At 61.1% G+C, this 22,555-nt stretch overlaps 1 protein-coding gene across 1 annotated transcript; it reads left to right on the forward strand.

The window, feature by feature from the left end:
- The first annotated feature begins 1,317 nt into the window (after positions 1 to 1,317).
- LOC148134629 (transmembrane protease serine 12-like) lies at positions 1,318 to 21,520 on the forward strand. Its single transcript, XM_087985669.1, has 5 exons — positions 1,318 to 1,428; positions 3,129 to 3,327; positions 12,599 to 13,077; positions 18,783 to 18,925; positions 21,281 to 21,520. The coding sequence occupies exons 1-5, from the start codon at positions 1,329 to 1,331 to the stop codon at positions 21,518 to 21,520; spliced, it is 1,161 nt and encodes a 386-aa protein (XP_087841795.1). The 5' UTR covers positions 1,318 to 1,328.
- The last annotated feature ends 1,035 nt before the right edge of the window (positions 21,521 to 22,555 follow it).

Below are 22,555 nucleotides of genomic sequence, written 5' to 3' on the forward strand. Positions count from 1 at the left end.
GTTGCGGTTGTATGGGACATTGGTTAGGAGCCCCTGTTGGAATATTGTGTTCAATCCCGGTCTCCCCACTACAGGAAGGATGTTGTGGAAGGGGTTCGGAGAAGATTGACAAGGATGTTGGAGGGTTTGAGCTACAGGGAGAGGCTGGACAGGCTGGGGCTGTTTTCCCTGGAGCGTCGGAGGCTGAGGGGTGACCTTATAGAGGTTTATAACATCACGAGGGTGGGGTAAATAGACAAGGTCTTTTCCCTCCCTGGGGTGGGGGGGGGAGTCCAGAACTAGAGGGGGGTAGGTTTAAGGTGAGAGGGGGGGAAAGGGACCCGAGGGGCAACGTTTTCCCCCAGAGGGTGGTGCGTGTGTGGGAGGAGCTGCCAGAGGAAGTGGTGGGGGCTGGTACAATGACAGCATTTAAAAGGCACCTGGATGGGGGACAGGAACAGGAAGGGTTTAGAGGGAGATGGGCCGAGTGCTGGGGAATGGGGACTGGATTGGGTTAGGGATATCTGGGTCAGCACGGACAGGTCGGGCCGAAGGGACTGTTTTCCCGCACTGGACGTTTTCAGCGGCACTATCACCCTGCCACCCCATGACACTACCTACCTCCTACCCTCTGGCCTTTGGGGTGGTGTGGGGGGTGGGGGGTGGGGGTGATCTCACTGTCAGCCCCTCCCCCAACCCCCGTACAACAAAGAATCATTGTGAGACCACCCCAGGTGCAGTTTGACCCGGGGAGAGGGGGGAGTGGGGAGGGAGAGGAGGGGGGGGGGGGGGGAGTGGGGAGGGAGAGGGGGAGGGGGATCTCATCAGTACTTGTGGGTGGGGGGGGGGAGAGAGAGAGAGAGCGTTTGGTGGTGGTGTCGTCAGATTCGGGTGCTGGGGTGGGGGGGAAAGAGGAACTGCAGAAGTAAACCAGATCACCTCCCCTCCACCCCCCACGCCCCCTCGCCCCCACCCACCCGCCCCACCACGTGTCCCAATACTCAGGCACCCCCCACCCACCCACCCCTCATCCCTCCCCGTTAACGTTCCCTCGACGCCCGTCTCTGGTACTGACCCCAGGCCGTGGGGTGGGGTGGGGTTTTGAGGGGTGGGGGTGTTCCGTTGACATGAACGCCTGAAGCTCTCTAGCCCGGCTCTGCGCCTTTCTTCTCCCCTCCCCCCCCCCCCCCCCCTCCCACCCCCATCACCCCCTCGCTCTCCCTCCCACCCCTTCACAGGTCTGGCGGGGTAGGGTTGGGTGGGGAGCTGAGGGAGACGCGCGGGACGTTGCCGGAGGTGGTGGGTTTTTTTGGCGCGAGGGGGTGGGGTGAGTGCGTCGGAGCTGAGGCATGGGTCCAGGGAGACTGTGGCCCTTCCTCCTCCTCCTCCTGGTGCTGTCCTTCACCGGGCTCCTCTCTCAACCCGTGGCCACCGTTACCAAGAACCCAGGTGAGACTGGGGTGGGGGAGTGTTTGGGCTGGGGTGGGGGTGTCTCTCTCTCTCTCTCTCTGTGTTTCTGGGTCACTATCTGTTACTCGCCATTGACCACTCTCTGTCTCTCTCACTGTCTCTCCCTGTTCCTCCTTCCCTCCCTCCCTCTTTCTTTCTGTATCTTTCTCTCTCTGTCTCTCGCTCTCGGTATTTCTCTCTCTGTCTCTGTGACTCTCTCTGTCTCTCTCTCTCTTTCACTGCGTGTCTCTCTCTTTCTATTCCTCTCTCTCTCCCTGATTCTTTCTCTCTATCTCCCCTCTCTCTATGTCTCTCTGTCTCTCCCTCTCTTTGTTGTCCCTCTCTCTCTCTCTGAGTCTTTCTCTTTATCTCTATCTCTCTCTGCCTGTATCTGTCTCTCTCTGCCTCTCTCTCTCTTTGCCTGTCGCTCACTGTCTGCCTGTCCCTTTCCCTCTGTCTGTATCTCTCTCCCTGTATCATTCTCTCTCTCTCTGTCTGCCTGTCCTACTCCCTCTGTCTGTCTCTCTTTGTCTCCCTCTGAGTCCCTTTCCCTATCATTCTCTCTCTCTGTCTGTCCCTCTCTCTCTCTGTCTGTCCCTCTCTCTCTCTCTCTCTGTCTGAGTCTCTCTCCCAGTATCATTCTCTCTCTGTCTGTCCCTTTCTCTCTCTCTGTCTGTCCCTCTCTCCCTGTATCATTCTCTCTCTGTCTGTCCCTCTCTCTCTGTGTCTGTCCCTCTCTCTCTCTCTCTGTCTGAGTCTCTCTCCCTGTATCATTCTCTCTCTGTCTGTCCCTCTCTCTCTCTCTCTGTCTGAGTCTCTCTCCCTGTATCATTCTCTCTCTGTCTGTCCCTCTCTCTCTGTGTCTGTCCCTCTCTCCCAGTATCATTCTCTCTCTCTCTGTCTGTCCCTCTCTCTCTGTCTGAGTCTCTCTCCCTGTATCATTCTCTCTCTGTCTGTCCCTCTCTCTCTGTGTCTGTCCCTCTCTCCCAGTATCATTCTCTCTCTCTCTCTCTGTCTGTCCCTCCCTCTCTGTCTGAGTCTCTCTCCCTGTATCATTCTCTCTCTCTCTCTCTCTGTCTGTCCCTCTCTCTCTCTGTCTGTCCCTCTCTCTCTCTCTCTCTGTCTGAGTCTCTCTCCCAGTATCATTCTCTCTCTGTCTGTCCCTTTCTCTCTCTCTGTCTGTCCCTCTCTCCCTGTATCATTCTCTCTCTGTCTGTCCCTCTCTCTCTGTGTCTGTCCCTCTCTCCCTGTATCATTCTCTCTCTCTCTCTCTCTGTCTGTCCCTCTCTCTCTCTGTTTCTCTCTCCCTGCATCATTCTCTCTCTCTCTGTCCCTCTCTCTCTCCCTGTATCATTCTCTCTCTGTCTGTCCCTCTCTGTGTCTGTCCCTCTCTCCCAGTATCATTCTCTCTCTCTCTCTCTCTGTCCCTCTCTCTGTCTGAGTCTCTCTCCCTGTATCATTCTCTCTCTCTCTGTCCCTCTCTCTCTCTGTCCCTCTCTCTCTCCCTGTATCATTCTCTCTCTCTCTCTCCCCCGTATCATTCTCTCTCTCTGTCTCTGTCTCTCTCCCCCGTATCATTCTCTCTCTCTCTCTCTTCCCCGTATCTCTCTCTCTCTCGCTCTGTCTCTCTCTCTCTCTCGGTCTCTCTCTCCTGTATCGCTCTCTCTCTCTGAAGAGGCTGTCCCTTGCTGTCTCCCCAGACTGCGGCCTACGTCCCCTGATGGGTGACCCAGTGTCCAGCCGGATAGTGGGTGGGCAGGACGCTCTGCCCGGCGCCTGGCCCTGGCAGGTCAGTGTCCAGTACAACCAGCGCAATGTCCAGCAGCATGTCTGTGGAGGAATCATTATCGCTGAGCGATGGGTCCTCACTGCAGCTCACTGCTTTTGCGACCGGAAAAGGTGTGTATCGGAAACCAAGGGACTGAGGGTCAGCGCCGAGGGAGGGTCAGTGCTGAGGGAGTGTGTGCTGTGGGAGGATCAGTGCTGAGGGAGTGGGTGCTGTGGGAGGGTCAGTGCTGAGGGAGGGTCAGTGCTGAGGGAGGGTCAGTGCTGAGGGAGGGTCAGTGCTGAGGGAGCGGGCGCTGTGGGAGGGTCAGTGCTGAGGGAGTGGGCGCTGTGGGACGGTCAGTGCTGAGGGAGTGGGCGCTGTGGGGGGGGTCAGTGCTGTGGGAGTGGGTGCTGAGGGAGGGTCAGTGCTGAGGGAGCGGGCGCTGTGGGGGGGGTCAGTGCTGAGGGAGAGTCAGTGCTGAGGGAGTGGGCGCTGTGGGACGGTCAGTGCTGAGGGAGTGGGCGCTGTGGGACGGTCAGTGCTGAGGGAGTGGGCGCTGTGGGAGGGTCAGTGCTGAGGGAGCGGGCGCTGTGGGGGGGGTCAGTGCTGAGGGAGAGTCAGTGCTGAGGGAGGGTCAGTGATGAGGGAGGGTCAGTGCTGTGGGAGGGTCAGTGCTGTGGGAGGGTCAGTGCTGAGGGAGGGTCAGTGCTGAGGGAGGGTCAGTGCTGTGGGAGGGTCAGTGCTGTGGGAGGGTCAGTGCTATGGGTGGGTCAGTGCTGAGGGAGTGGGCGCTGTGGGAGGGTCAGTGCTGAGGGAGGGTCAGTGCTGAGGGAGTGGGTGCTGTGGGAGGGTCAGTGCTGAGGGAGTGGGCGCTGTGGGACGGTCAGTGCTGAGGGAGTGGGTGCTGTGGGAGGGTCAGTGCTGAGGGAGTGGGTGCTGTGGGAGGGTCAGTGCTGAGGGAGGGTCAGTGCTGAGGGAGGGTCAGTGCTGTGGGAGGGTCAGTGCTGTGGGAGGGTCAGTGCTGAGGGAGGATCAGTGCTGAGGGAGGGTCAGTGCTGAGGGAGGGTCAGTGCTGAGGGAGGGTCAGTGCTGAGGGAGTGGGTGCTGTGGGAGGGTCAGTGCTGAGGGAGTGGGTGCTGTGGGAGGGTCAGTGCTGTGGGAGGGTCAGTGCTGAGGGAGAGTCAGTGCTGAGGGAGTGGGCGCTGTGGGGGGGTCAGTGCTGAGGGAGATTCAGTGCTATGGGAGGGTCAGTGATGAGGGAGGGTCAGTGCTGAGGGAGTGGGTGCTGTAGGAGGGTCAGTGCTGAGGTAGTGGGTGTTGTGGAGGGTCAGTGCTGAGGGAGAGTCAGTGCTATGAGAGGGTCAGTGCTGAGGGAGGGTCAGTGCTGAGGGAGTGGGTGCTGTGGGAGGGTCAGTGCTGAGGGAGGGTCAGTGCTGAGGGAGGGTCAGTGCTGAGGGAGTGGGCGCTGTGGGAGGGTCAGTGCTGAGGGAGCGGGTGCTGAGGGAGGGTCAGTGCTGAGGGAGCGGGTGCTGTGGGAGGATCAGTGCTGAGGGAGTGGGTGCTGGGGGAGGGTCAGTGCTGTGGGAGTGGGCGATGTGGGAGGGTCAGTGCTGAGGGAGTGGGTGCTGTGGGAGGGTCAGTGCTGAGGGAGTGGGTGCTGTGGGAGGGTCAGTGCTGAGGGAGTGGGTGCTGTGGGAGGGTCAGTGCTGTGGGAGGGTCAGTGCTGAGGGAGGGTCAGTGCTGAGGGAGTGGGTGCTGTGGGAGGGTCAGTGCTGAGGGAGTGGGTGCTGTGGGAGGGTCAGTGCTGAGGGAGGGTCAGTGCTGTGGGAGGGTCAGTGCTGAGGGACTGGGTGCTGTTGGAGGGTCAGTGCTGAGGGAGCGGGCGCTGTGGGGGGGGGATCAGTGCTGAGGGAGAGTCAGTGCTATGGGAGGGTCAGTGATGCAGGAGGGTCAGTGCTGAGGGAGTGGGTGCTGTGGGAGGGTCAGTGCTGAGGGAGTGGGCGCTGTGGGAGGGTCAGTGCTGAGGGAGTGGGCGCTGTGGGAGGGTCAGTGCTGAGAGAGGGTCAGTGCTGAGGGAGTGGGTGCTGTGGGAGGGTCAGTGCTGAGGGAGTGGGCGCTGTGGGAGGGTCAGTGCTGAGGGAGTGGGTGCTGTGGGAGGGTCAGTACTGAGCGAGTGGGTGCTGTGGGAGGGTCAGTGCTGAGGGAGCGGGTGCTGTGGGAGGGTCAGTGCTGAGGGAGTGGGTGCTGTGGGAGGGTCAGTGCTGAGGGAGGGTCAGTGCTGAGGGAGGGTCAGTGCTGAGGGAGTGGGTGCTGTGGGAGGGTCGGTGCTGTGGGAGGGTCAGTGCTGAGGGAGGGTCAGTGCTGAGGGAGGGTCAGTGCTGTGGGAGGGTCAGTGCTGAGGGAGCGGGTGCTGTGAGAGGGTCAGTGCTGTGGGAGGGTCAGTGCTGAGGGAAAGTCAGTGCTGAGGGATGGTCAGTGCTGTGGGAGGGTCAGTGCTGTGGGAGGGTCAGTGCTGAGGGAGGGTCAGTGCTGTGGGAGGGTCAGTGCTGTGGGAGGGTCAGTGCTGAGGGAGTGGGTGCTGTGGGAGGGTCAGTGCTGAGGGAGGGTCAGTGCTGAGGGAGGGTCAGCGCTGAGGGAGTGGGTGCTGTGGGAGGGTCAGTGCTGAGGGAGTGGGTGCTGTGGGAGGGTCAGTGCTGTGGGAGTGGGTGCTGTGGGAGGGTCAGTGCTGAGGGAGTGGGTGCTGTGGGAGGGTCAGTGCTGTGGGAGTGGGTGCTGTGGGAGGGTCAGTGCTGAGGGAGCGGGTGCTGTGGGAGGGTCAGTGCTGTGGGAGGGTCAGTGCTGTGGGAGGGTCAGTGCTGTGGGAGGGTCAGTGCTGAGGGAGCTGTTAGTGGGATATTCCTGCTATCTTAACATTAGCCCAGCAAAACACTGTCATCAGCTTTTGCCCCATGTTCATATCTCAGTGACCTTCTCAGCCTTCACCAGATCCCTCCATACCTTAACCTGCACCCGCTAGCTTTCTGATTCCCTGCCCCTGGGTGTGGGGGTGGGGGGAGGTGGGGAAGGAAGACAATAGACGCTCATTCAGCGCATGGCCCTCGCGCTTTCATACAGCTGAAAGCATCTGATGGTTCTGATAGCCCCTTGAAAGTGGAGTCGCAGGTAGATAGGATAGTGAAGGAGGTGTTGGGTATGCTTTCCTTTATCGGTCAGAGTATTGAGTACAGGAGTTGGGAGGTCGTGTTGCGGCTGTACGGGACATTGGTTAGGGGCCCCTGTTGGAATATTGTGTTCAATCCCGGTCTCCCCGCTACAGGAAGGATGTTGTGGGAGGGGTTCGGAAAAGATTGACGAGGATGTTGGAGGGTTTGAGCTACAGGGAGAGGCTGGACAGGCTGGGGCTGTTTTCCCTGGGAGCGTCGGAGGCTGAGGGGTGACCTTATAGAGGTTTATAACATCATGAGGGTGGGGAAAATAGACAAGGTCTTTTTCTCCCTGGGGTGGGGGGAGGCTGAGGGGTGACCTAATAGAGGTTTATAAAATCACGAAGTGGTGTGGATTGGGTAAATAGACAAGGTCTTTTCCCCCTTGGGGTGCGGGGGGGGGGGGAGTCCAGAACTAGAGGGGGGTAGATTTAAGGTTAGAGGGGGAAAAGGGACCCGAGGGGCAACGTTTTCCCCCAGAGGGTGGTGCGTGTGTGGGAGGAGCTGGCAGAGGAAGTAGTGGGGTCTCATGGTCAATGGGAAAGGGTCTGGGGTCTCACAGTCAATGGGAAAGTGTTTCACGGTCAGTGGGAGAGGGTCAGGGATCTCCCAGTCAATGGGAGAGGGTCTGGGGTCTCACGGACAATGGGAGTGGGTCTGGGGTCTCACAGTCAATGGGAGAGGGTCTGGGGTCTCACGGACAATGGGAGTGGGTCTGGGGTCTCACAGTCAATGGGAGAGGGTCAGGGATCTCCCAGTCAATGGGAGAGGGTCTGGGGTCTCACGGACAATGGGAGAGGGTCAGGGATCTCCCAGTCAATGGGAGTGGGTCTGGGGTCTCACAGTCAATGGGAGAGGGTCTGGGGTCTCACAGTCAATGGGAGAGGGTCTGGGGTCTCACGGACAATGGGAGTGGGTCTGGGGTCTCACAGTCAATGGGAGAGGGTCTGGGGTCTCACGGACAATGGGAGAGGGTCTGGGTCTCACGGACAATGGGAGTGGGTCTGGGGTCTCACGGTCAATGGGAGTGGGTCTGGGGTCTCACGGACAATGGGAGTGGGTCTGGGGTCTCACAGTCAATGGGAGAGGGTCTGGGTCTCACGGACAATGGGAGTGGGTCTGGGGTCTCACGGACAATGGGAGTGGGTCTGGGTCTCACAGACAATGGGAGTGGGTCTGGGTCTCACAGTCAATGGGAGAGGGTCTGGGGTATCACGGACAATGGGAGTGGGTCTGGGGTCTCACAGTCAATGGGAGAGGGTCTGGGGTCTCACAGTCAATGGGAGAGGGTCTGGGGTACTCACGGACAATGGGAGTGGGTCTGGGTCTCACAGTCAATGGGAGTGGGTCTGGGGTCTCACGGTCAATGGGAGTGGGTCTGGGGTCTCACGGACAATGGGAGTGGGTCTGGGGTCTCACAGTCAATGGGAGAGGGTCTGGGGTCTCACGGACAATGGGAGAGGGTCTCGGTCTCACGGACAATGGGAGTGGGTCTGGGGTCTCACGGTCAATGGGAGTGGGTCTGGGGTCTCACGGACAATGGGAGTGGGTCTGGGGTCTCACAGTCAATGGGAGAGGGTCTGGGTCTCACGGACAATGGGAGTGGGTCTGGGGTCTCACGGACAATGGGAGTGGGTCTGGGTCTCACAGACAATGGGAGTGGGTCTGGGTCTCACAGTCAATGGGAGAGGGTCTGGGGTCTCACGGAAAATGGGAGAGGGTCTGGGGTCTCACGGACAATGGGAGTGGGTCTGGGTCTCACAGTCAATGGGAGTGGGTCTGGGGTCTCACGGACAATGGGAGTGGGTCTGGGGTCTCACGGACAATGGGAGAGGGTCTGGGGTCTCACGGACAATGGGAGTGGGTCTGGGTCTCACAGTCAATGGGAGTGGGTCTGGGGTCTCACGGACAATGGGAGTGGGTCTGGGGTCTCACGGACAATGGGAGTGGGTCTGGGTCTCACAGTCAATGGGAGTGGGTCTGGGGTCTCACAGTCAATGGGAGTGGGTCTGGGGTCTCACGGACAATGGGAGTGGGTCTGGGTCTCACAGTCAATGGGAGTGGGTCTGGGTCTCACGGTCAATGGGAGAGGGTCAGGGGTCTCACGGACAATGGGAGTGGGTCTGGGGTCTCACAGTCAATGGGAGTGGGTCTGGGGTCTCACGGTCAATGGGAGAGGGTCAGGGATCTCCCAGTCAATGGGAGAGGGTCTGGGGTCTCACGGACAATGGGAGTGGGTCTGGGGTCTCACAGTCAATGGGAGAGGGTCAGGGATCTCCCAGTCAATGGGAGAGGGTCTGGGGTCTCACGGACAATGGGAGTGGGTCTGGGGTCTCACAGTCAATGGGAGAGGGTCAGGGATCTCCCAGTCAATGGGAGAGGGTCAGGGATCTCCCAGTCAATGGGAGAGGGTCTGGGGTCTCACGGACAATAGGAGTGGGTCTGAGTCTCACAGTCAATGGGAGTGGGTCTGGGGTCTCACGGACAATGGGAGAGGGTCTGGGGTCTCACAGTCAATGGGTGTGGGTCTGGGGTCTCACGGACAATGGGAGTGGGTCTGGGGTCTCACGGACAATGGGAGTGGGTCTGGGGTCTCACGGACAATGGGAGAGGGTCTGGGATCTCCCAGTCAATGGGAGAGGGTCTGGGGTCTCACGGACAATGGGAGTGGGTCTGGGTCTCACAGTCAATGGGAGTGGGTCTGGGGTCTCACGGACAATGGCAGTGGGTCTGGGGTCTCACAATCAATGGGAGAGGGTCAGGGATCTCCCAGTCAATGGGAGAGGGTCTGGGGTCTCACGGACAATGGGAGTGGGTCTGGGTCTCACAGTCAATGGGAGTGGGTCTGGGGTCTCACGGACAATGGGAGTGGGTCTGGGGTCTCACAGTCAATGGGAGTGGGTCTGGGGTCTCACGGTCAATGGGAGTGGGTCTGGGTCTCACAGTCAATGGGAGTGGGTCTGGGGTCTCACGGTCAATGGGAGTGGGTCTGGGGTCTCACGGTCAATGGGAGTGGGTCTGGGGTCTCACGGTCAATGGGAGTGGGTCTGGGATCTCCCAGTCAATGGGAGTGGGTCTGGGTCTCACGGTCAATGGGAGTGGGTCTGGGATCTCCCAGTCAATGGGAGTGGGTCTGGGTCTCACGGTCAATGGGAGAGGGTCTGGGTCTCACAGTCAATGGGAGTGGGTCTGGGTCTCACGGTCAATGGGAGTGGGTCTGGGGTCTCACGGTCAATGGGAGTGGGTCTGGGGTCTCACAGTCAATGGGAGTGGGTCTGGGTCTCACAGTCAATGGGAGTGGGTCTGGGTCTCAGTCAATGGGAGTGGGTCTGGGTCTCACGGTCAATGGGAGTGGGTCTGGGTCTCACGGTCAATGGGAGTGGGTCTGGGTTCTCACAGTCAATGGGAGTGGGTCTGGGGTCTCATAGCCAATTGGAAAGGATCTCACAGACAATGGGAGTGGGTCTGGGATCTCCTGATCAATGGGAAAGGGTCACACGGTCAATGGGAGTGGGTCTGGGGTCTCATAGCCAATTGGAAAGGATCTCACAGACAATGGGAGTGGGTCTGGGATCTCCTGATCAATGGGAAAGGGTCACACGGTCAATGGGAGTGGGACTGGGATCTCACAGACAATGGGAGTGGGTCTGGGGTCTCACGGTCAATGGGAAAGGGTCACACGGTCAATGGGAGTGGGACTGGGATCTCACGGTCAATGGGAGTGGGACTGGGATCTCACGGTCAATGGGAAAGGGTCTCACGGTCAATGGGAGTGGGTCTGGGATCTCACCGTCAATGGGAGTGGGACTGGGATCTCACGGTCAATGGGAAAGGGTCTCACGGTCAATGGGAGTGGGTCTGGGATCTCACGGTCAATGGGAAAGGGTCTCACGGTCAATGGGAGTGGGTCTGGGATCTCACCGTCAATGGGAGTGGGACTGGGATCTCACGGTCAATGGGAAAGGGTCTCACGGTCAATGGGAGTGGGTCTGGGATCTCACCGTCAATGGGAGTGGGACTGGGATCTCACGGTCAATGGGAAAGGGTCTCACGGTCAATGGGAGTGGGTCTGGGATCTCACCGTCAATGGGAGTGGGTCTCACAGTCAATGGGAGTGGGTCTGGGGTCTCATGGTCAATGAGAAAGGGTCTCACAGACAATGGGAGTGGGCCTGGGATCTCATGATCAATGGGAATGTGTCTCATGGTCAGTGGGAGTGGGACTGGGATCTCACGGTCAATGGGAGTGGGTCTGGGATCTCACGGTCAATGGGAAAGGGTCTCACGGTTAATGGGAGTGGGTCTGGGTCTCATGGTCAATGGGAGTGGGTCTGGGGTCTCATAGTCAACGGGAAAGCGTCTCACAGACAATGGGAGTGTCTGGGATCTCAATGATTAATTGAAAAGGGTCTCATGGACAATGGGAGTGGGAGTGGGATCTCATAATCAATGGGAAAGGGTCTCACAGTCAATGGGAGCGGGACTGGGATCTCACAGTCAATGGGAAAGGATCTCATGGATAATGAGAATGGGACTGGGATCTCACAGTCAATGGGAAAGGGTCTGGGGTCTCACAGACAATCGGAGTGGGTCTGGGGTCTCATAGTCAATGGGAAAGGGTCTAACGGTCAATGGGAGTGGGTTTGGGGTCTCACGGTCAATGGGAAAGGGTCTCACGATCAATGGGAGTGGGACGCATGGTCAATAAGAGAGGGTCTGAGGTCTGACGGTCAATGGGCAAGGGTCTAATGGACAATGGGAGTGGATCTGGGATCTCATGGTCAAGGGAAAGGGTCTCACGGATAATGGGAATGGGACTGGGATCTCACGGTCAAGGGAAAGGGTCTCACGGATAATGGGAATGGGACTGGGATCTCATGGTCAATGGGAAAGGGTCTGGGGTCTCACAGACAATGGGAGTGGATCTGGGGTCTCACGGTCATGGGAAAGGGTTTCAGAGATAATGGGAATGGGACGCATGGTCAATAAGAGAGGGTCTGAGGTCTGACGGTCAATGGGCAAGGGTCTAATGGACAATGGGAGTGGATCTGGGATCTCATGGTCAAGGGAAAGGGTCTCACAGATAATGGGAATGGGACTGGAGTCTCACGGTCAAGGGAAAGGATCTCACGGTCAGTGGGTCTGGGGTCTCATGGTCAGTGGGTCTGGGGTCTCACGGTCAATGGGAAAGGGTCTCACGGTCAGTGGGAGTGGGACTGGGGTCTCACGGTCAATGGGTCTGGGGTCTCACGGTCAATGGGAAAGGGTCCCACGGTCAGTGGGTCTGGGGTCTCACGGTCAATGGGAAAGGGTCACACGGTCAGTGGGTCTGGGGTCTCGCGGTCAATGGGTCTGGGGTCTCACGGTCAATGGGAAAGGGTCCCACGGTCAGTGGGTCTGGGGTCTCACGGTCAATGGGAAAGGGTCCCATGGTCAGTGGGTCTGGGGTCTCACGATCAATGGGAAAGGGTCACACGGTCAGTGGGTCTGGGGTCTCGCGGTCAATGGGAAAGGGTCTCATGGTCAGTGGGTCTGGGGTCTCACGGTCAATGGGAAAGGGTCTCATGGTCAGTGGGTCTGGGGTCTCGCGGTCAATGGGTCTGGGGTCACACGGTCAGTGGGTCTGGGGTCACACGGTCAATGGGTCTGGGGTCACACGGTCAGTGGGTCTGGGGTCACACGGTCAGTGGGTCTGGGGTCTCACGGTCAATGGGAAAGGGTCTCATGGTCAGTGGGTCTGGGGTCTCGCGGTCAATGGGTCTGTGGTCTCACGGTCAGTGGGTCTGGGGTCACACGGTCAGTGGGTCTGGGGTCACACGGTCAGTGGGTCTGGGGTCTCGCGGTCAATGGGTCTGTGGTCTCACGGTCAGTGGGTCTGGGGTCACACGGTCAGTGGGTCTGGGGTCTCACGGTCAGTGGGTCTGGGGTCTCACGGTCAGTGGGTCTGGGGTCACACGGTCAGTGGGTCTGGGGTCTCACGGTCAGTGGGTCTGGCGTCTCACAGTCAATGGGAAAGGGTCTCACGGTCAATGGGAGTGGGTCTGGGGTCTCACGGTCAATGGGAAAGGGCCTCACGGTCAGTGGGTCTGGGGTCACACGGTCAATGGGAAAGGGTCTCATGGTCAATGGGAGTGGGTCTGGGGTCCCACGGTCAATGGGAAAGGGCCTCACGGTCAGTGGGTCTGTGGTCTCACGGTCAGTGGGTCTGGGGTCTCACGGTCAGTGGGTCTGGGGTCTCACGGTCAGTGGGTCTGGGGTCTCGCGGTCAATGGGTCTGTGGTCTCACGGTCAGTGGGTCTGGGGTCTCACGGTCAGTGGGTCTGGGGTCACACGGTCAGTGGGTCTGGGGTCTCGCGGTCAATGGGAAAGGGTCTCTCACTCTTGCCCCCCCCTCCTTGCCCACTCCCTCCCAGTGACCGGTTTTCCTGGTTGGTGGTGACTGGGCTTCACCAGCGCTCCAGGTTTGGTGCCCACACCCGAGTGCTGGTGGTGGACAGGATCCTGCAGCACGAAGAGTTCAACAGAGAGACCCTGGACCACGACGTGGCGTTACTGAGACTGCACCAGGACATCGTCTACTCCCCATACGTCCAGCCCATCTGCCTGCCCGACCCCCACCGACAACTGACCCAGCTCAACCCCTGCTACATCACCGGCTGGGGAGCGAGGGAGACCAAGGGTAAGGAGTGTTGCTTCACCAGAAGGTCAGCACGTTGGGAGGGTCAGTGCTGAGGGAGTGGGTGCTGTGGGAGGGTCAGTGCTGAGGGAGTGGGTGCTGTGGGAGGGTCAGTGCTGAGGGAGGGTCAGTGCTGAGAGAGTAGGTGCTGTTGGAGGGTCAGTGCTGAGGGAGCGGGTGCTGTGGGAGGGTCAGTGCTGAGGTAGCGGGTGCTGTGGGAGGGTCAGTGCTGAGGGAGGGTCAGTTCTGAGGTAGCGGATGCTGTGGGAGGTTCAGTGCTGAGGGAGGGTCAGTGCTGAGGGAGCGGGTGCTGTGGGAGGGTCAGTGCTGAGGGAGTGGGTGCTGTGGGAGGGTCAGTGCTGAGGTAGCGGGTGCTGTGGGAGGGTCAGTGCTGAGGGAGTGGGTGCTGAGGGAGGGTCAGTGCTGAGGGAGGGTCAGTGCTGAGGGAGGGTCAGTGCTGAGGGAGCGGGTGCTGTGGGAGGGTCAGTGCTGAGGGAGTGGGTGCTGAGGGAGGGTCAGTGCTGAGGGAGGGTCAGTGCTGAGGGAGTGGGTGCTGTGGTAGATGGGTGATGAGGGAGTGGGTGCTGTGGGAGGGTCAGTGCTGATGGAGCGGGTGCTGTGGGGGGTCAGCGCTGAGGGAGCAGGTGCTGTGGGAGGGTCAGTGCTGAGGAGGTGGGTGCTGTGGGAGGGTCAGTGCTGAGGGAGTGGGTGCTGTGGGAGGGTCAGTGTTGAGGGAGTGTGTGCTGTGGGAGGGTCAGTGCTGAGGGAGGGTCAGTGCTGAGGGAGGGTCAGTGCTGAGGGAGTGGGTGCTGTGGGAGGGTCAGTGCTTAGGGAGTGGGCCATGTGCGAGGATCAGTGCTGAGGGAGGGTCAGTGCTGAAGGAGTGGGTGCTGTGGGAGGGTCAGTGCTGTGGGACGGTCAGTGCTTAGGGAGTGGGCCATGTGCGAGGGTCAGTGCTGAGGGAGGGTCAGTGCTGAGGGAGTGGGTGCTGTGGGAGGGTCAGTGCTGAGGGAGTGGGTGCTGTGGGAGGGTCAGTGCTGAGGGAGGGTCAGTGCTGAGAGAGTAGGTGCTGTTGGAGGGTCAGTGCTGAGGGAGCGGGTGCTGTGGGAGGGTCATTCTGTGGGAGGGTCAGTGCTGAGGGAGCGGGTGCTGTGGGAGGGTCAGTGTTGAGGGAGTGGGTGCTGTGGGAGGGTCAGAGCTGTGGGACGGTCAGTGCTTAGGGAGTGGGCCATGTGCGAGGGTCAGTGCTGAGGGAGGGTCAGTGCTGAAGGAGTGGGTGCTGTGGGAGGGTCAGTGCTGAGGGAGCGGGTGCTGTGGGAGGGTCAGTGCTGAGGGAGTGATTGCTGTGGGAGGGTCAGTGCTGAAGGAGTGGGTGCTGTGGGAGGGTCAGTGCTGAGGGAGGGTCAGTGCTGAGAGAGTAGGTGCTGTTGGAGGGTCAGTGCTGAGGGAGCGGGTGCTGTGGGAGGGTCATTGCTGTGGGAGGGTCAGTGCTGAGGGAGCGGGTGCAGTGGGAGGGTCAGTGTTGAGGGAGTGGGTGCTGTGGGAGGGTCAGAGCTGTGGGACGGTCAGTGCTTAGGGAGTGGGCCATGTGCGAGGGTCAGTGCTGAGGGAGGGTCAGTGCTGAGGGAGTGGGTGCTGTGGGAGGGTCAGTGCTGAGGGAGCGGGTGCTGTGGGAGGGTCAGTGCTGAGGGAGTGGGTGCTGTGGGAGGGTCAGTGCTGAGGGAGCGGGTGCTGTGGGAGGGTCAGTGCTGAGGGAGGGTCAGTTCTGAGGTAGCGGATGCTGTGGGAGGGTCAGTGCTGAGGGAGTGGGTGCTGTGGGAGGGTCAGTGCTGAGGGAGTGGGTGCTGTGGGAGGGTCAGTGCTGAGGGAGTGGGTGCTGTGGGAGGGTCAGTGCTGTGGGAGGGTCAGTGCTGAGGGAGTGGGTGCTGTGGGAGGGTCAGTGCTGAGGGAGGGTCAGTGCTGAGAGAGTAGGTGCTGTTGGAGGGTCAGTGCTGAGGGAGCGGGTGCTGTGGGAGGGTCAGTGCTGAGGGAGGGTCAGTTCTGAGGTAGCGGATGCTGTGGGAGGTTCAGTGCTGAGGGAGGGTCAGTGCTGAGGGAGCGGGTGCTGTGGGAGGGTCAGTGCTGAGGGAGTGGGTGCTGAGGGAGGGTCAGTGCTGAGGGTGTGGGTGCTGTGCGAGGGTCAGTGCTGAGGGAGGGTCAGTGCTGAGGGAGTGGGTGCTGTGGGAGGGTCAGTGCTGAGGGAGTGGGTGCTGAGGGAGGGTCAGTGCTGAGGGAGCGGGTGCTGTGGGAGGGTCAGTGCTGAGGGAGTGGGTGCTGTGGGAGGGTCAGTGCTGAGGTAGCGGGTGCTGTGGGAGGGTCAGTGCTGAGGGAGGGTCAGTGCTGTGGGAGGGTCAGTGCTGAGGTAGCGGATGCTGTGGGAGGTTCAGTGCTGAGGGAGGGTCAGTGCTGAGGGAGTGGGTGCTGAGGGAGGGTCAGTGCTGAGGGAGGGTCAGTGCTGAGGGAGTGGGTGCTGTGGTAGATGGGTGATGAGGGAGTGGGTGCTGTGGGAGGGTCAGTGCTGATGGAGCGGGTGCTGTGGGGGGTCAGCGCTGAGGGAGCAGGTGCTGTGGGAGGGTCAGTGCTGAGGGAGGGTCAGTGCTGTGGGAGGGTCAGTGCTGGGGAAGTGGGTGCTGTGGGAGGGTCAGTGCTGAGTGAGTGGGTGCTGTGGGAGGGTCAGTGCTGAGGGAGGGTCAGTGCTGTGGGAGGGTCAGTGCTGAGGGAGTGGGTGCTGTGGGAGGGTCAGTGCTGAGGGAGTGGGTGCTGAGGGAGGGTCAGTGCTGAGGGAGTGGGTGCTGTGGTAGGTGGGTGATGAGGGAGTGGGTGCTGTGGGAGGGTCAGTGCTGAGGGAGCGGGTGCTGTGGGAGGGTCAGTGCTGAGGGAGTGGGTGCTGTGGGAGGGTCAGTGCTGAGGGAGCGGGTGCTGTGGGAGGGTCAGTGCTGAGGGAGTGGGTGCTGAGGGAGGGTCAGTGCTGAGGGACTGGTTGCTGAGGGAGGGTCAGTGCTGAGGGAGCGGGTGCTGTGGGAGGGTCAGTGCTGAGGGAGTGGGTGCTGAGGGAGGGTCAGTGCTGAGGGACTGGTTGCTGAGGGAGGGTCAGTGCTGAGTAGTGGGTGCTGTGGGAGGGTCAGTGCTGAGTGAGTGGGTGCTAAGGGAGGGTCAGTGCTGAGGGAGGGTCAGTGCTGTGGGAGGGTCAGTGCTGAGGGAGTGGGTGCTGTGGGAGGGTCAGTGCTGAGGGAGTGGGTGCTGTGGTAGGTGGGTGATGAGGGAGTGGGTGCTGTGGGAGGGTCAGTGCTGAGGGGGTGGGTGCTGTGGGAGGGTCAGGGCTGAGGGAGCGGGTGCTGTGGGAGGGTCAGTGCTGTGGGAGGGTCAGTGCTGAGGGAGCGGGTGCTGTGGGAGGGTCAGTGCTGAGGGAGTGGGCGCTGTGGGAGGGTCAGTGCTGAGGGAGCGGGTGCTGTGGGAGGGTCAGTGCTGAGGGAGGGTCAGTGCTGAGGGAGCGGGTGCTGTGGGAGGGTCAGTGCTGAGGGAGTGGGTGCTGTGGGAGGGTCAGTGCTGAGGGAGCGGGTGCTGTGGGAGGGTCAGTGCTGAGGGAGGGTCAGTGCTGAGGGAGTGGGCGCTGTGGGAGGGTCAGTGCTGAGGGAGTGGGTGCTGTGGGAGGGTCAGTGCTGAGGGAGCGGGTGCTGTGGGAGGGTCAGTGCTGAGGGAGCGGGTGCTGAGGGAGGGTCAGTGCTGAGGGAGCGGGTGCTGTGGGACGGTTAGTGCTGAGGGAGCGGGTGCTGTGGGAGGGTCAGTGCTGTGGGAGGGTCAGTGCTGAGGGAGCGGGCGCTGAGGGAGGGTCAGTGCTGTGGGTGGGTCAGTGCTGAGGGAGGGTCAGTGCTGAGGGAGCGGGTGCTGTGGGAGCGGGTGCTGTGGGAGGGTCAGTGCTGTGGGAGCGGGTGCTGTGGGAGGGTCAGTGCTGAGGGAGCGGGTGCTGTGGGACGGTCAGTGCTGAGGGAGCGGGTGCTGAGGGAGGGTCAGTGCTGAGGGAGCGGGTGCTGTGGGAGGGTCAGTGCTGAGGGAGCGGGTGCTGTGGGAGGGTCAGTGCTGAGGGAGCGGGTGCTGTGGGAGGGTCAGTGCTGAGGGAGTGGGTGCTGTGGGAGGGTCAGTGCTGTGGGAGGGTCAGTGCTGAGGGAGCGGGTGCTGTGGGAGGGTCAGTGCTGAGGGAGGGTCAGTGCTGAGGGAGCGGGTGCTGTGGGAGGGTCAGTGCTGAGGGAGTGGGTGCTATGGGAGGGTCGGTGCTGAGGGAGCGGGTGCTGTGGGAGGGTCAGTGCTGTGGGAGCGGGTGCTGTGGGAGGGTCAGTGCTGAGGGAGCGGGTGCTGTGGGAGGGTCAGTGCTGAGGGAGCGGGTGCTGTGGGAGGGTCAGTGCTGAGGGAGTGGGTGCTATGGGAGGGTCGGTGCTGAGGGAGCGGGTGCTGTGGGAGGGTCAGTGCTGTGGGAGGGTCAGTGCTGAGGGAGCGGGTGCTGAGGGAGGGTCAGTGCTGAGGGAGGGTCAGTGCTGTGGGAGCGGGTGCTGTGGGAGGGTCAGTGCTGAGGGAGGGTCAGTGCTGAGGGAGGGTCAGTGCTGAGGGAGTGGGTGCTGTGGGAGGGTCAGTGCTGAGGGAGCGGGTGCTGTGGGAGGGTCAGTGCTGAGGGAGTGGGTGCTGTGGGAGGGTCAGTGCTGTGGGAGTGGGTGCTGTGGGAGGGTCAGTGCTGAGGGAGCGGGTGCTGTGGGAGGGTCAGTGCTGAGGGAGCGGGTGCTGTGGGACGGTCAGTGCTGAGGGAGGGTCAGTGCTGAGGGAGTGGGTGCTGTGGGAGGGTCAGTGCTGAGGGAGTGGGTGCTGTGGGAGGGTCAGTGCTGTGGGAGGGTCAGTGCTGAGGGAGGGTCAGTGCTGAGGGAGCGGGTGCTGAGGGAGTGGGTGCTGAGGGAGGGTCAGTGCTGAGGGAGCGGGTGCTGAGGGAGGGTCAGTGCTGAGGGAGTGGGTGCTGTGGGAGGGTCAGTGCTGAGGGAGTGGGTGCTGTGGGAGAGTCAGTGCTGAGGGAGTGGGTGCTGTGGGAGGGTCAGTGCTGAGGGAGTGGGTGCTGTGGGAGGGTCAGTGCTGTGGGAGGGTCAGTGCTGAGGGAGGGTCAGTGCTGAGGGAGCGGGTGCTGTGGGACGGTCAGTGCTGAGGGAGCGGGTGCTGTGGGAGGGTCAGTGCTGTGGGAGGGTCAGTGCTGAGGGAGGATCAGTGCTGAGGGAGGGTCAGTGCTGTGGGAGGGTCAGTGCTGAGGGCGTGGGTGCTGTGGGAGGGTCAGTGCTGAGGGAGCGGGTGCTGTGGGACGGTCAGTGCTGAGGGAGCGGGTGCTGTGGGAGCGGGTGCTGTGGGACGGTCAGTGCTGAGGGAGGGTCAGTGCTGAGGGAGTGGGTGCTGTGGGAGGGTCAGTGCTGAGGGAGCGGGTGCTGTGGGAGGGTCAGTGCTGAGGGAGGGTCAGTGCTGAGGGAGTGGGTGCTGTGGGAGGGTCAGTGCTGAGGGAGCGGGTGCTGTGGGAGGGTCAGTGCTGAGGGAGCGGGTGCTGTGGGAGCGGGTGCTGTATCTGCCCTGGTGTGGAAGGGGGTCCTGTTGTTAGCTCCCCTGAAGGGCAGGCAGTTGAATTTCCCCGTTCTGTCCGTCTGTCCCAGGTCCATCGTCAGATATCCTGCAGGAGGCAGAAGTTGACCTGATACCCAACAAGGTGTGTAACCAACAGGACTGGTACGATGGGATCATTACCCCGCGCATGCGATGTGCTGGCTTTGAGGCTGGACTTGTCGATGGCTGCCAGGTAAATGCACCATTATCGCCCGTACACTGTCCAGTCACAGTGGCATCGACCAGTGTGGTCAGGTAAACCTCAGCTTCCCGCCTCCCGCCCCCTACACCCCCTCCCTATCTCTGTGTGTGTCACCCCCTACACCCCCTCCCTATCTCTGTGTGTGTCACCCCCCTCCAGCCCCCTACACCCCTCCCTATCTCTGTATGTGTCACCCCCTCCAGCCCCCTACACCCCCTCCCTATCTCTGTGTGTGTAACCCCCTCCAGCCCCCTACACCCCCTCCCTATCTCTGTGTGTGTCACCCCCTACACCCCCTCCCTATCTCTGTGTGTGTCACCCCCTCCGGCCCCCTACACCCCCTCCCTATCTCTGTGTGTGTCACCCCCTCCAGCCCCCTACACCCCCTCCCTATCTCTGTGTGTGTCACCCCCTACCCCCGTGTCCCACTCACACTGCGTTATATCCTCTCCCCCACCCCCCCACACCCCTCCCAGGGGGTGTAATCCCCGTGTCCCACTCACACTGCGTTATATCCTCTCCCCCCCCACCCAGGGGGTGTAATCCCCGTGTCCCACTCACACTGCGTTATATCCTCTCCCCCCCCACCCAGGGGGTGTAATCCCCGTGTCCCACTCACACTGCGTTATATCCTCTCCCCCCCACCCAGAGGGTGTAATCCCCGTGTCCCACTCACACTGCGTTATATCCTCTCCCCCCCACCCAGGGGGTGTAATCCCCGTGTCCCACTCACACAGCGTTATATCCTCTCCCCCCCCCACCCAGGGGGTGTAATCCCCGTGTCCCACTCACACTGCGTTATATCCTCTCCCCCCCCACCCAGGGGGTGTAATCCCCGTGTCCCACTCACACTGCGTTATATCCTCTCCCCCCCCCACCCAGGGGGTGTAATCCCCGTGTCCCACTCACACTGCGTTATATCCTCTCCCCCCCCCCACCCATGGGGGTGTAATCCCCGTGTCCCACTCACACTGCGTTATATCCTCTCCCCCCACCCAGGGGGTGTAATCCCCGTGTCCCACTCACACTGCGTTATATCCTCTCCCCCCCCCACCCAGGGGGTGTAATCCCCATGTCCCACTCACACAGCGTTATATCCTCTCCCCCACACCCAGGGGGTGTAATCCCCGTGTCCCACTCACACTGCGTTATATCCTCTCCCCCCCACCCAGGGGGTGTAATCCCCATGTCCCACTCACACTGCGTTATATCCTCTCCCCCCCCACCCAGGGGGTGTAATCCCCGTGTCCCACTCACACTGCGTTATATCCTCTCCCCCCCACCCAGGGGGTGTAATCCCCGTGTCCCACTCACACTGCGTTATATCCTCTCCCCCCCACCCAGGGGGTGTAATCCCCGTGTCCCACTCACACTGCGTTATATCCTCTCCCCCCCCCCCACCCAGGGGGTGTAATCCCCGTGTCCCACTCACACTGCGTTATATCCTCTCCCCCCCACCCAGGGGGTGTAATCCCCGTGTCCCACTCACACTGCGTTATATCCTCTCCCCCCCCCACCCAGGGGGTGTAATCCCCGTGTCCCACTCACACTGCGTTATATCCTCTCCCCCCCCACCCAGGGGGTGTAATCCCCGTGTCCCACTCACACTGCGTTATATCCTCTCCCCCCCACCCAGAGGGTGTAATCCCCGTGTCCCACTCACACTGCGTTATATCCTCTCCCCCCCACCCAGGGGGTGTAATCCCCGTGTCCCACTCACACTGCGATATATCCTCTCACCCCCCCACCCAGGGGGTGTAATCCCCGTGTCCCACTCACACTGCGATATATCCTCTCACCCCCCCACCCAGGGGGTGTAATCCCCGTGTCCCACTCACACTGCGTTATATCCTCTCCCCCCCACCCAGGGGGTGTAATCCCCGTGTCCCACTCACACTGCGTTATATCCTCTCCCCCCCACCCAGGGGGTGTAATCCCCGTGTCCCACTCACACTGCGTTATATCCTCTCCCCCCCCCACCCAGGGGGTGTAATCCCCGTGTCCCACTCACACTGCGTTATATCCTCTCCCCCCCCACCCAGGGGGTGTAATCCCCGTGTCCCACTCACACTGCGTTATATCCTCTCCCCCACCCCCTCACACCCCACCCAGGGGGTGTAATCCCCGTGTCCCACTCACACTGCGTTATATCCTCTCCCCCCACCCATGGGGGTGTAATCCCCGTGTCCCACTCGCACTGCGTTATATCCTCTCCCCCCCCCACCCAGGGGGTGTAATCCCCGTGTCCCACTCACACAGCGTTATATCCTCTCCCCCCCCACCCAGGGGGTGTAATCCCCGTGTCCCACTCACACAGCGTTATATCCTCTCCCCCCCCCCACCCAGGGAGACAGCGGGGGACCCCTGGAGTGCTTCGACCGCCGGGACTCCTGCTTCTACCTGCTGGGGGTCTCGAGTTTCGGGTTGCAGTGCGGGCTGCCCCAGAAGGTGGGGGTCTATACCCGGCCGGGCGCTTACCTGGACTGGATCCGGGCCACCCAGACCGCGAACCGGGGAGAGCCGGTGGCACCGGCGCCTCTCACCGGCTACGTCCTGGCGCTGATCGCCGTCCGCATGCTGGCCTGAACGCAGCCGGTGGGGGGGTGGGGAGACCCTGGGGGGGGTGAGGCGTCTAAATAAATCTAATCGTTCGGACGTTGCGGAGGGTTCCTGGGAGGGGTTTTCGAGACGCGGGGGGGAAAGGGAGGGGGAAACGCGCGCTGCTGGAGAATCTCAACAGGGGTCACGTCGGCTGTGGGGTGGGGAGAGAGACAGAGAGGGACAGAGAGAGAGAGGGAGGGAGTAATCAGAGTCCCTGGACAGAGGTCAATCGCCCCAACAAGTCCACACTGACCTTCTGAAGAGGAATCCTTACCCGCTTCCTGATTAAACTGCATTTCCCCCGGACTAATCCCACCCTAACCTGCACATCCCTGGGCACTACGGGGACAATTTAGCACGGCCAATCCCACCGTAACCTGCACATCCCTGGGCACTACGGGGACAATTTAGCACGGCCAATCCCACCCTAACCTGCACATCCCTGGGCACTACGGGACAATTTAGCACGGCCAATCCCACCCTAACCTGCACATCCCTGGGCACTACGGGCCAATAAAGCACGGCCAATCCCACCCTAACCTGCACATCCCTGGGCACTACAGGGAGTGTTTAGCACGGTCAATCCCACCCTAACCTGTACATCCCTGGGCACTACAGGGACAATTTAGCACGGCCAATCCCACCCTAACCTGCACGTCCCTGGGCACTACGGGACAATTTAGCACGGCCAATCCCACCCTAACCTGCACATCCCTGGGCACTAAGGGACAATTTAGCACGGTCAATCCCACCCTAACCTGCACATCCCTGGGCACTACGGGACAATTTAGCACGGCCAATCCCACCCTAACCTGCACATCCCTGGGCACTATGGGACAATTTAGCACGGCCAATCCCACCCTAACCTGCACATCCCTGGGCACTACGGGACAATTTAGCACGGCCAATCCCACCCTAACCTGCACATCCCTGGGCACTACGGGGACAATTTAGCACGGCCAATCCCACCCTAACCCGCACGTCCCTGGGCACTACGGGGACAATTTAGCACGGCCAATC

The sequence above is a fragment of the Chiloscyllium plagiosum genome, unplaced genomic scaffold, assembly GCF_037043375.1.
Source record: "Chiloscyllium plagiosum isolate Xiang-an unplaced genomic scaffold, Cpla_swu_hap1 HiC_scaffold_53Y, whole genome shotgun sequence".
Lineage (NCBI taxonomy): Eukaryota > Metazoa > Chordata > Chondrichthyes > Orectolobiformes > Hemiscylliidae > Chiloscyllium > Chiloscyllium plagiosum.

What these genes read in the sequence shown, in the direction of transcription:
- LOC148134629 (XM_087985669.1), top strand. Translation starts at nt 1,329, where the DNA reads ATGGGTCCAGGGAGACTGTGGCCCTTCCTCCTCCTCCTCCTGGTGCTG. An exon ending in TGCTTTTGCGACCGGAAAAG is followed by an intron (nt 3,328 to 12,598) that starts GTGTGTATCGGA and finishes TCTCACGGTCAG; the next exon opens with TGGGTCTGGGGTCTCACGGT. An exon ending in GACTTGTCGATGGCTGCCAG is followed by an intron (nt 18,926 to 21,280) that starts GTAAATGCACCA and finishes CCCCCCACCCAG; the next exon opens with GGAGACAGCGGGGGACCCCT.